The 12,089-nt window shown below is 42.4% G+C and overlaps 1 protein-coding gene across 1 annotated transcript; it reads left to right on the top strand.

Moving 5' to 3' along the window:
* The first annotated feature begins 38 nt into the window (after positions 1–38).
* Positions 39–11,313, top strand: kdm1b (lysine demethylase 1B). Its single transcript, XM_071894967.2, has 21 exons — positions 39–175; positions 660–802; positions 893–1,014; positions 1,107–1,196; positions 1,423–1,534; positions 1,822–1,935; positions 2,022–2,060; positions 2,419–2,611; positions 3,455–3,639; positions 3,883–4,053; positions 4,184–4,258; positions 4,842–4,976; positions 5,219–5,390; positions 6,149–6,276; positions 6,864–6,995; positions 7,107–7,181; positions 7,640–7,756; positions 8,108–8,233; positions 8,560–8,682; positions 9,062–9,214; positions 9,927–11,313. Exons 1-21 carry the CDS (start codon positions 160–162, stop codon positions 10,008–10,010), a joined length of 2,505 nt encoding a protein of 834 aa, XP_071751068.1. The 5' UTR covers positions 39–159; the 3' UTR covers positions 10,011–11,313.
* Positions 11,314–12,089: the final 776 nt, after the last annotated feature.

Below are 12,089 nucleotides of genomic sequence, written 5' to 3'. Positions count from 1 at the left end.
TATTTCCTCTTCAAAACCGGAAGTGGGGCTCTGGTGACAACAGCGCATTGATTTCCCCCCACAACAATAAAGGGGCGACGAATTTAACAATAAAAGCTTCATAGAAACCAATAAAAACGACAATAAATCCTGAGTCGCCGAGAAAGAACGCAGTCCGCCATGCTGACGGACGCAGGTCAGTGTTCACAACACGCTAACGTTAACGTTACTGCTGTTTGCTACACGCTTCACCTGACAGTCTGATAGTGTTTGGCCGGTTCGGAGAGCTTGCTGCCTTCTTATTTCGCTATCAGCTGTTTCTTTTGCTGTGTATGAACACTACTGCAGCTCGTGCCTCATTAGCTATCCGTAGTTTTTTGTAATCTGTTCAGTGGCTGTGGGTTATACTTGCACTTCATGTTGTCTGTCTTAAAGGGCCATGTCAGTCACAACAAAGGCCCCATGTGAAGTAAACCTGCACTGCATTATCCAGTCTTGAGAGTGTTCACAATATATTGGTATTCTGTTCCATCACCATATAGCCATCTTGGTAGGAAAACAACAGGTGATTGTAATGCATTAACAGGTGATTATAATCAAATGACAGCCACAGCCAGTGAGCTGTGCATATGGTAAAGCACCATATTGGGAATACTATGAATGCTGTGTTCAATGTGCAGACTATCCTGGGAACGCCTCTGGAGCCCGGCGGGCCAAGAAGCGGAGCTCAGGAGAGTCACCAGGAGACGGACAGTCCCTCCGCTCCTCCGGCAGGCAGGTCAACGTCCGGGTGAAGAGGACCAACAACCCTCCACCTGGACAGGTAACCTACAGCCATGTTCAGCTTCTGGTTACAATGTTTCACACTGTGATAATTTGAGTTGTTGTGATGACACATTCCGCTGGATTCTAGAGCAAAAGAAAAGCCACAGACACGGAGGAAGAAGATGACCAGTCTGAGAAGAAGTACAGGAAGTGTGAGAAAGCTGGATGCTCTGCCACATACCCTGTTTGTTTCGCCAGCGCATCTGAAAGGTGACACGTGTCTTCCTCCAATAGAGTCAGACCTGGACAGAGTGAAGTAGAACCAAATTCCTGTGTGTTTCAACTCTCCCGTCTGTTCTCAGGTGTGCTAAAAACGGATACACATCTCGCTGGTATCACCTGTCATGTGGGGAGCACTTTTGCAACGAATGTTTTGATCACTACTACAGAAGGTAAAATACATTAAGAGTGAGTCACTGCACACATAGCCTTGACGCAGCACTGCGTTATTCAATATATGAAGAAAAAAAAACAGTGTTTCAGTATGTACTTTTGTCATGGTGACATTGATTAAAGTATGACTGCATCAAGGCCACGAGTCTGCAGCAACTCCTTCAAAATAAAGGTTTTATCTGAATCTAACTATATCCATTTTGATTCCTTTTCTTGCCATACTAGCCACAAAGATGGATACGAGACCTATGCATCCTGGAAGAAGGTGTGGACTAGTAATGGGAAAAGTGAGCCAAGTCTTAAAGCTTTCATGGCAGATCAGCAGCTGCCGTTCTGGGTAAGTGACACTTTCCTGGCTCCTGATTAACAGCTGGTTGTCGTTATTCTTATGTTCTCTGTATCGCAAAGAAAGCAGTTGAAGAGTTTCATTCCAAAAAGAGCATGGAAGTGAAGCACATTATGAGTTAGTATTGAAGTTAGGAGTCATGTTTTGTGAGGGCAGAATCATTTATGTTTTTCAAATATTGCCTGATGAATTTCAGGTAGCAAAACGTCTCCAAAATGGATATCTCGCGTTTTGGAATGAACCCCTTCAGTCATTACTGTGACCTCTGTGCTTTTCAGGTTCAGTGTACTAAGCCAGACTGTAGGAAGTGGCGTCAGCTGACCAAGGAGATCCAGCTCACTACTTCCTTAGCAACAACATATCGCTGTGGCATGAAGTTCAACAATATCAAGGTAAACAGAAAACAGGCTCAACCAGACCAAGAATCAACCAGCCATTCATCAAATGATGTTTGATGTCTTGTGTTTTATATGTACAGAGTGAGGGACCAGACCAGTGCTCCCAACCTGAGGACTTGGTAAGTTGGTGAGGTGGTTATGAATGAACAGGCCACTCTGATTTGTCTGATTGTCGTTTGTGATCTGTTGAAATGTATTATTCAATCTCTGTTCCACTAGGTTTAACCATAACTAGGTAGGCTATGAGGAATGTGGCTCTCTTTTCCATGGGAAACCTGGCAAAGTCCGCAATAAACACAATTCATGATAAATAATACAGCATTTGAGAGATGGAGAGGGAGAGGAAACACCGTCGAACTTAATCAAAGCATCAATAAGTTCCAAAATGTATGCATACGTGCACGTGTGCCATCGAAAGATACTACTATAATTTGTATCCTCTTGTGTTTTTAATTCCAAGCCGTTTCGTTCGCACAGAGAGTGGCCGAGGTGATCGACAGCTGGTGGCACTCCATGCTGATTCTGCCCCCGCTGTTTAAAGACAGTCCCGCCAGCCCGTTCCTCGCCGCCTACTATCCCGACTGCGTGGGCATGAGTCCCTCCGGTTCGCCCAGTAACGTGTCTCTGACCGAGCTGCGGGCAGAACACTGCAGAGCCGTCCAGCCTCAGAGTAAGTCTGTGGGAGAAATGGTTTATTTTGTTTACTGTACTGTGAAATACAGAGGGATGTGTGACAGAGATGTGGGACTAAGCAGGAATAATGCACTACTGAGGTACATATTCATCCCCAGGCTCGGCAATACTCATCCAGACCACATTGTTTTTAGATGTCTGTAAATAAGATCTTAACGTCTATATTGTGTTTTTGTTGTAGCCAGTCATACTCAGAGGTCGAGTCACAGTTTTAATTGCTTGAGACCTGACTTTGATGCATGAAGAGAATACTTGGGTTCTGGTGACTTGGGACTTGACTTTGACTTGTACTTTGATCACTTGAAAAGGTTTCTAAAGTCTTGACAAAAGATCTTGTGTTTGTGTAAATGACTCAGATTGAAAGCGATGAGATTTGTTCCACCAGACGACTGAATTCAAATTCTGTTTTCTGAATTTGTATGGAATGATTGAATTTATTGAAGTTGAAACTGATTATAGAAATCAAACTCATGATGCTCTTACCAAGTTTTTATCCTATTAAAAACATATTGCATTGAAAAGTCCTAGATATATAGTTTTCTTTAAGATATTAAATTGATACTGGACACTTAGTGTTCTATATTTATACGTGGGACTTGACATGAGACTTGTGCATCAAGACTTGAGACTGACTTGGGACTCGAGGAAAGTTGACTTGGTCACACCTCTGGTCATAATGCAAGCCATAACTTTGAAATGCTAACGGGCCTGAAGACAAACTGATATGCTAGGTAGCTGTGCCCCGCAATTATCCAGATGACCCATGTGTATTTACATGCACTGTATTCATAACTACAGTATTCACGCTTGTTTTCCTCAGTTGCAGGCCTGTGTCCGTACTTCCAGCCCTTCTACCAGCCTAATGAGTGTGGCAAGGCTCTGTGTGTGCGGCCGGATATGATGGAGCTGGATGAGCTGTACGAGTTTCCAGAGTTTTCCCGTGACCCCACCATGTATTTGGCTCTGCGCAACCTCATTCTGGCCTCCTGGCACAGAGACTGTAAGGTACGCTGCGGACTGTTAACAGTGACTCCCAAACACTGCAGGCATTGCATGTTCGGTGCATTTGAACATAGTTTTCAGTTTTGAACTTGAAACAAAACTTGCTACTTGTGTTTTGTGTTACTTCCTTTGTAGAACTGATCTTCAACACCTGTAAAAAGTGATCCTAAGACACCAGAAAAGTAAAAACAAACCAACATTAAAAGAGGTGAATAATGCTTTTTCTTCCTTTTTCTTTTTTTAAAGGAGGTGCTGACTCCCCAGAAGTGTGCGCCCCACATCATCGTGCGGGGCTTGGTGCGTGTGCGCTGCGTGCAGGAGATGGACCGGGTGCTGCACTTCATGACCAGGAAGGGCCTGATCAACACCGGTGTGCTGGCAGTCAAACAGCCTCTGCTCCCTGAAAGATACCGTTCTGTGAGTGTGTGCTCGTCTCGACTCGATCATGACACCATTTGACGGGAGCGGTACACTTCCATTTCTGTCAGTTTTTTTCATTGATTTGCCCAGGTCTTCACTGTAGCTTATTTTTTTACTGTCTTTGCAGAAGAATGTTATCGTCATCGGTGCTGGGGCTTCAGGCCTGGCTGCTGCACGGCAGCTGCAAAACTTTGGCACTCAGGTAACGTTTTATAGCTTATAGCTTAAGGCCAATTTCTACTTCTGCGTCGAAGTGTTGCTGTAGCTACGCTGTAGGTTACGTGCACCTCTCCAAAAATGTAACTGTGCGTAGGGTGACGCAAGACCGCAAAACAAATGTGATTGGCCCGCTTCATATTTCCTCCTGTATCCGGTTGATGTCCGGCGATAGTGAAGACAACATGGAGCAGATCGAAGCAAGACGACCTGAGGAGATTCACAAATATATGTTTGTAGGACACCTCATCTCTGAATTATAAAGACTACCAGATGTCCCTGAATTTGTGGTGAGAAATATCCCAGAACATGTGCTTCAGAGAATGTAAACACTACAATTTCTTCTGTTATTACTTCCGAGCTAACAAAGCACGACACCATCTAGTGTTTCGGTGGTGTACGCTCAGAATCACCGCAATCAACGCAGAACTATAAATACTCGCACCGCCGTAGACACCTGCGGCGTAGCAATGCCAGCAATTTGACGCAGAAGTATAACTTGGCCTTTTATAGCTTGATGCTCTATCACAGAGTCGCCCCTTTACGCTGTTTATTTCACTGGTTTACAGGTGGTGGTGCTGGAAGCGAGGGAGAGAATCGGAGGCCGGGTGTGGGATGACACTTCACTGGGTGTCACTGTGGGTCGAGGAGCTCAGATTGTCAATGGCTGTGTAAACAACCCCATCGCCCTGATGTGTGAGCAGGTAAGAATTTTTATCTTTTATCTACTTAAAAACAAAAACTAACTTTCACCTGGCTAAATCTTTGCGCCAGCGTTCGATGTCAAGTCAATAAACAGAAAACAATTCTTCATACTTCTCAAAAACACCCATATTTTACTTTAGAGCCTGTAGTTGATCACAAGTCTGTGTTGCCAAAACGTAGACTGACTCCAGGATTTGTGTTCTTTTTAAACGGCTTCGTAACTCATCTTTCCTGTGTGCAGCTGGGCGTCAAGATGCACAAGCTGGGAGAGAGGTGCGACCTGTTCCAGGAGGGCGGACGGGTTACCGACCCGGCCATCGACAAGCGCATGGACTTCCACTTCAACGCCATCCTGGATGTGGTGTCCGAGTGGAGGAAGGACAAGTCGCAGAACCAGGACACGCCGCTGGGAGGTGTGACGCTGTTTTTACTAAACAAAGGATGAGTCTTTTCACCCAGACAAGGTCCAGATTCACTAAGATTGCATTGTAAGGGCGAGGGGGTGCATTTTCTAGCTCAGTTGTTCTTCTTAGTTGAGATAAGAGTGCAGAGTTTTCGTCTTTTATTCCCTCAGAAATTTACGCAAATCAAATTGTGATGTAAACAAGCCTTTGAAAAGACCACAGTGCAAACAAATAGCCCGCTTCATCACCAACTGCAAGTGCAAACAACATCCTTCAGCTTTAAGACTAATTTCCCTATGCATGACCATGACAGGTATGAAGAGGCTTTAATTTTTGACCAACGCTATTAGGCATCTTTTCCACTCACTGTGCATGATCAGTGAATAGCATGGTGTTCTGATTTGGTGATTTTGGTGATATAGTGCGTACTCTTCCCTGCGTAAACCTTCAGTGAATCTTGGCATCAGTATATTTTGGGCAGAGATGGCAAAGGAGTGTCATTTCTCCTTTTATTTATTGTACTGTGTCACATTTTAACCAACCTGTGAAGCCAAAGGCAAATTTCCACTGCGGTGGATAATAAAGTTCTATTCTCTTCTATTCTATTCCTGGGAAACCCCAGTTACTCTAGTGGAACCGCTCTGTGGCAGAGAGTTGCAGACTGTGTAAAAAAAACCTTTCCCCAGATAAATAAATGTACAGAAAAAATGTGTGACAGTTGAGCGACTTTGTTTATTTGTTTATTTGTATGCTTTTTACCTCTACAGAAAAAGTCCAGGAGGTCTACAAGAACTTTCTTCAGGAGTCGGGGATCCAGTTCAGTGAGTTGGAGGAGAAAGTGCTTCAGTTCCATCTCAGCAACCTGGAGTACGCCTGTGGAAGCACTTTAGACCAGGTCTGAAACACTAAAACCATAAGATCCATCTGTTGTGTCTGTCTTTCTGGGTCTATTTTCAGTTATTTTTTATTGAGTGTCTGTATAAGGGACAAGTCTAATGAAGCGTCCATTGCCACCAGAGTTTTATCTGTTTTGACTGATAGAAAGTTCAAGCAGTTTTCCCTTTTTGGAACAGGCGAGTACATCGAGAATTCGTCACCACCCTTTAACTAATAGCTAATCAAGGAAGCTTTCCTCTAATTTGTTTAGGGGAGGAGATACTGACGACATTGTATGTGTCTGTGTGTTGAGGTGGGGGGTTAGTGTGCTGGAAAATCCTGTAATCTTGTTTTAAAAAGTCACAGTCAGCAGGACGGGGTGAGGCAGGCTGCCGCAGCACCTTGGGGCGTCTCTGGGGGAAACCGTGCGAAATCACAGGTTTTATTCCAAAACAAACCAGCAGACAGTGATACTCCAAAGTCCACTCTCTGTCAGTTTTGTGACAGATTTATCTGGCTGCCCCCTCAGTATTTGTAGTTGTTGATATTGTGCCTTTTTAGAGAGTTGGGACAAATACATTAGTGTGTGTTTCTTTGTTTTTGTAGGTGTCAGCAAGATCCTGGGACCACAACGAGTTTTTTGCCCAGTTCTCAGGAGACCACACTTTACTCAGCAAGGGCTACTCTCTCCTGCTCCACAAACTGGCCGAGGGGCTCGACATCCGCACCAAGTGTCCGGTTCGTCACTTCACCTTTTATTAATTCTGCCTGTTACTTTCACCTTTTTTTTTACACTTTTTACACAAGTTGGTTACACAGATAAATACTTACTTTGTTTTTCCATTTTAGGTTCAGGCCATTGACTACTCAGGTGACGTCGTCAAAGTTACTTCCTCCAGTGGGTCACAGTGGACGGCACAGAAGGTAAAGACTTCAAGTTAAAAAGTTCAGCCGTCTGATTGGATGAAATTATCACAGTGCAGAGCATCCAAACATCAGCAGCTTGCTCAGATACTTTAGAGGGTTTGAAGATGTTGGATGTGCTTGAAAGAGGATGAAGGAGGCTGATTGAATGATTGTTTTAATATATCAGGATGCCATCTTCATGCACCTGATATAATTAAAACAAAATGAAGAGTGAGATATCTACCATTTATAAAACTGACTCTTCGTGCTGCAACATTTCTGTCAGCCGTACGAAGAGCTTTACCTACAAAACGGTATCGTTCCAGAGAATATTATCTGTATTTTGAAATGTTTAACATTCAACACGAGTTAGCCATTTCTTATGATGTATGATGTAGCATGTTGGAACTGTTCAGGACTGATTATAATGGTGTAGCGTTATTCAGTTTCATTTTAATATCCTTCCCCTTTTTTAGGTTCTCGTTACAGTCCCGTTGACTTTACTTCAGAAGAACGTGATTCAGTTCAACCCTCCACTTCCCGAAAGGAAGCTGAAAGCGATCCATAGTCTTGGAGCAGGTATCATAGAAAAGGTAAGGGATGCAAGAGTAAAACTATTATAATATTTTATATTGTGGCTCAAGGGAGGGAAATAAATACTTGCCACCAGCCAAATGCTGGTGAATTGTGGCTGTGACTGTTAAGTTTATCTACTTTATCAGCCACTTGTGTAGGTAACCAAATATTGGTAAGAGTTCCTGATCTATTCTAAAGGTAAAATACTGGAAGTAGATAAAGAATTTGGGGATTTTGCAACCAGTGTGGCCTGCTGACTAAATATAGATATTTGTTTGCTTGTTTGTGTGTTTATCCTGGGGTGGAATTCAATAAATGGTTAGTTTCCTGCCTTAATCACTAAAATATGGTTTTAAACCTTCCTGCAGATTGCACTGCAGTTCCCATACAGATTCTGGGACAACAAAATCCAAGGGGCGGACTACTTCGGTCACATCCCCCCCGGTCCTGACAAGAGGGGCATGTTTGGTGTCTTCTACGACATGGATCCACAGGTTTGTTTCAGGCATTTTACCCACCAGGTTAGCGAGCACCGACCTAATACTTGATGATTTTGAGCCGAATCCTCTCCTGACTGAAATGACACTAAAGGTAGCTGTTGCCACCAGGGGAAAGAAATAATAACTGTTGACCTCAGACAGCTAGCTTAGCTGGAAGGAGAATGAAGGAGAATGCTGTTTTTGTTTAAAAAACGCAGGAGAAGATTGGGGTGTTATCAGCAGCATGAGATACAGAAATAGCAGAAAAATGTAGCGATGCAATTAAAAAAATATGACTGGATTCACATTTTGACATCACATAATTCTCTGTTTCTCTTTAGGGGAAGCAGTCGGTGCTCATGTCTGTCATCACCGGTGATGCCGTACCTGCCGTCCGCGACATGGAGGACAAGGAGGTGGCGGACGAGTGCATGAAGGTCCTGCGTGAGCTCTTCAAGGAACAGGTAACGACATCACATCCTGCAGAGAAGTCATCCACATCTATATTCACATTGGGGTGCCAGGTACAAAGTCACGACGGCTAATGGATAATCCATGCACACAATTTTTAAATACACAGCCCATTTTCTATTTACTTGTACATCCATCTTAAGGTAGCTAATTCTTCATGCCCATTTTTATAGACTTGCTTTTATGTAATGCTTTGCGGTTGTTTGGTGTTGTTTCTTGTGTTCTTTATTTTTAAACCATCTATTTTGAATGCCTTTCCCAATTTTTATCTCCTTTTTTTTAAGCTATACATTTTTACTTTTTTTTTCAGCATTTTGTAAACTCAGATTTTTATTCTAATTGTTATTATTGTTTCCTCTCTGTCTTCGATAGGAAGTCCCAGACCCGTCGAGTTTCTTTGTGACACATTGGAGCAAAGACATGTGGTCCCAGATGTCCTACAGCTTTGTGAAGACGGGGGGCAGCGGAGAGGCGTACGACATCCTGGCCGAAGACGTGCAGGGGAAAGTGTTCTTCGCTGGAGAGGTACGACTGCTTTCATCGTTCAAATCAAGCGCGCCCGGAAATGTCTATCAGGGTCGGGGCCATTCATGAACTGAAGTGAGGATGCATGGTAAAGTCCAATTCAGTTCCTGGAGTTGGAGTTGGAATGTGAATGTCGCCCAGCTCTAAGGAAACAGAATGTGAATTGAATTGGAATGACAGTTCCATTAAATTCCATGAAATTCCACTTCTAGAGAGAGTTTGTCTCGACTCGCTGAACATTATAAATCAAACATTATGAATCAAATAAAAGACAGTTCAACAAATCAAATGCATTCAATCATAACGTATGTGTTACGACCACGTTATGTATCAAATACCACCTGAAACGAACCTTTAACATTTTATGATATTCAGTATTGATCATGTGTGATCTCAGATATGTGGTTAAAAAAAACCCAAAAAAAAACATGGAATTTAACAGAATTTCATTTAATTCAATTCAATTTCCTGTAGGTTTTTTCCAAATTCAAATTCCTCAGTTGAATTTGAATTGAGTTCATTCATGCATTGACCCCTACCCTGAAATGTCTATGTTGCAGAGAAATCTTATTTAAGAATCTGAATTGATTTGAGCAGTTGGTCAGTGTTTTGGACCTTCTGTTACGAACAGCCATCAGAACGAAGGCTTTTTATCTGATTCCCTGGGATTCATCTTTTTCATGCGTGTGTTGTGATCGGTTTCTGTCTCCAGGCCACCAACAGACACTTCCCTCAGACTGTGACGGGCGCATACCTGAGCGGGGTCCGAGAAGCCAGCAAGATGGCCGCCATGTGAACTCCGTCCCCAGAGAGAGAGAGAGAGAGAGAGAGAGAGAGAGAGAGAGAGAGCGCTCCAAACACCAGCATGGACCCACGGGTGACACAGAACAACGCGTCGGACAGTTGGTCAGCCTGGACCGAGTAGCTTGGATCGCTCCACTTGAAATTCACTGTACTGTGATGTGAACTGATCAGCAAGACGACCTCCGCCGCTTTCCAGCAGCAGCGTCACGCAGGGCTTACAGGGGCGAGCTCTAGACGTTTAACACAGGAGTTAAAGCGCTTTTATTTGTATCAGACTGTAATCCAGCTAGCAAAACATTTTCGTTGTTGACAAAAGCATAGAACATGGTGCGTTAGTGAAATTGAGACGTGAATAACGGATAAGCCCTGCCTGGATCTGCTGTGCTGGAAAGCAGGCTGATGGTTTCTTAGATTTGGTCTGCTAGGCACTTCTGTGGATGAAATGGTCAGAAATTTTCCGTTTGAGAAATTTAGGATGCATGAAACATTGGTAAACTCTCACTTATTCATTGATTAAATTGAATAATATGATTTAATCTCCAAGGATTAAGTTTTAAAAGATTAAGTCTTAACAATATTTTTTTTAAAAATGACATTTTCTTTTTGAGAGGTCCATGCCAATGTTTTACACACCTATAATGAAACTGCATTGTACTGTAGACTATGTGATTGATGTGTTGGTACAAATTGTGAACTGAAATGGCCGGAAGGTTAGAGATAGTAGTATTTCTGCGACAGCACTTTTTTGATTTAGAATGGCTCTTTGATTTAAACAGAAAAATGAATTTTAAAAAAAATAAGTTGTTGACAAGTTGGCTTCCCTGTAGGACTGATTATGATCAGAAGACACCAAACTGTCCACTCACTTTCTCAGGGATGTGATCAGGAAACACCAAGTAGCAGGAAATCATGGACGAAAATCAGGTGATTAGGAAATTCTGAAGAGGCGCGGAGTACTGTGTTTAAAAAAAAAAATACAACAACCACCACCAAACAAACAAAAAAACTCAGCTGAAAACTTTGAAAAAAAAATCACATCCCTGTTTCTAATTGTGTTGGTTCCTGAACAGTTAAGTTCCCATGCGTCTGGATTGGGGAATGGCAAAATAATGTCCTCATTTTCTTTGAATCATGTTAACTAATAAGCTTTATTTGTAGGTTCCCATGTCTCTTGATGGTGTTTACCTTATTTCTGAGGGTCAGTACATCTAGACAACCATGTCCTGTCTGTCAAACGTTACACTGCTTGAATATTTATCCTGTGCGTGTGAAATAAAGCAAGCTATTAACTGCCATACTGGTGTCTCTCCTGTGCAAGGTAGTGATGTACTGGGGTCTATTCCAGAAAGCAGGTTCAACAACCCTGAACTCTGACTTGATTAACCCCGAGATAGGAAACTCAGAGTTTTCGGTTCCAGAACAGCTGATCTGAGTTAGTTCAGTCAACATCATCAATGGAGCTCCGATACTACGATTCACCATGGCAACAGGTAAATAAAAGGCAGAGCCTCCATTTTAATCCAGTGGACGTAGAGATATGTGTATGCGGACGGTGCACATTTATCTTTAAAAAAAGAGCCTGAGTCAGAGTGGGGAAAAGTGTCAATAAGTTAACACAATAAAGTTTTATTCAGTGTTGTCCATTAATTCATTTTTTACCAGACTTACATTTCCTTAATGGATGATAAAGTGGTGGAATCTGACTGTGTGCTATAGCCTACATTACATTTTAAATATATTTGTTCAGCTTTAATCTGACGGGGACAGAACACAGGGGTCAGCAACTGAAGAATGAAAAATACAGTTAAAGATTTAAAAAATATATTGATCAAAGACATAGAGACATGATTGTAAGCTCACAATCTGACCCAGTAATAATGTGTTTGGTGATTTGCACTTGAAAAGGCGTCGAGGTTAAAATACAGTTGATTTTAAATTTTTAGACATCTATTTGTATCTTGGCTCAACAGCATTCAGCGACTTTATTTCAGCTACTTCAACAAATGTAGTAAATTTAAACACTGAAATGCTGTTAAAACACGTTAAGACTATGCACCCTATTTAAAAAACT

Source organism: Centroberyx gerrardi, chromosome 19, assembly GCF_048128805.1.
Source record: "Centroberyx gerrardi isolate f3 chromosome 19, fCenGer3.hap1.cur.20231027, whole genome shotgun sequence".
In the NCBI taxonomy this organism is placed as follows: Eukaryota; Metazoa; Chordata; class Actinopteri; order Beryciformes; family Berycidae; genus Centroberyx; species Centroberyx gerrardi.
This window is presented reverse-complemented; position numbering and strand designations above follow the sequence as displayed.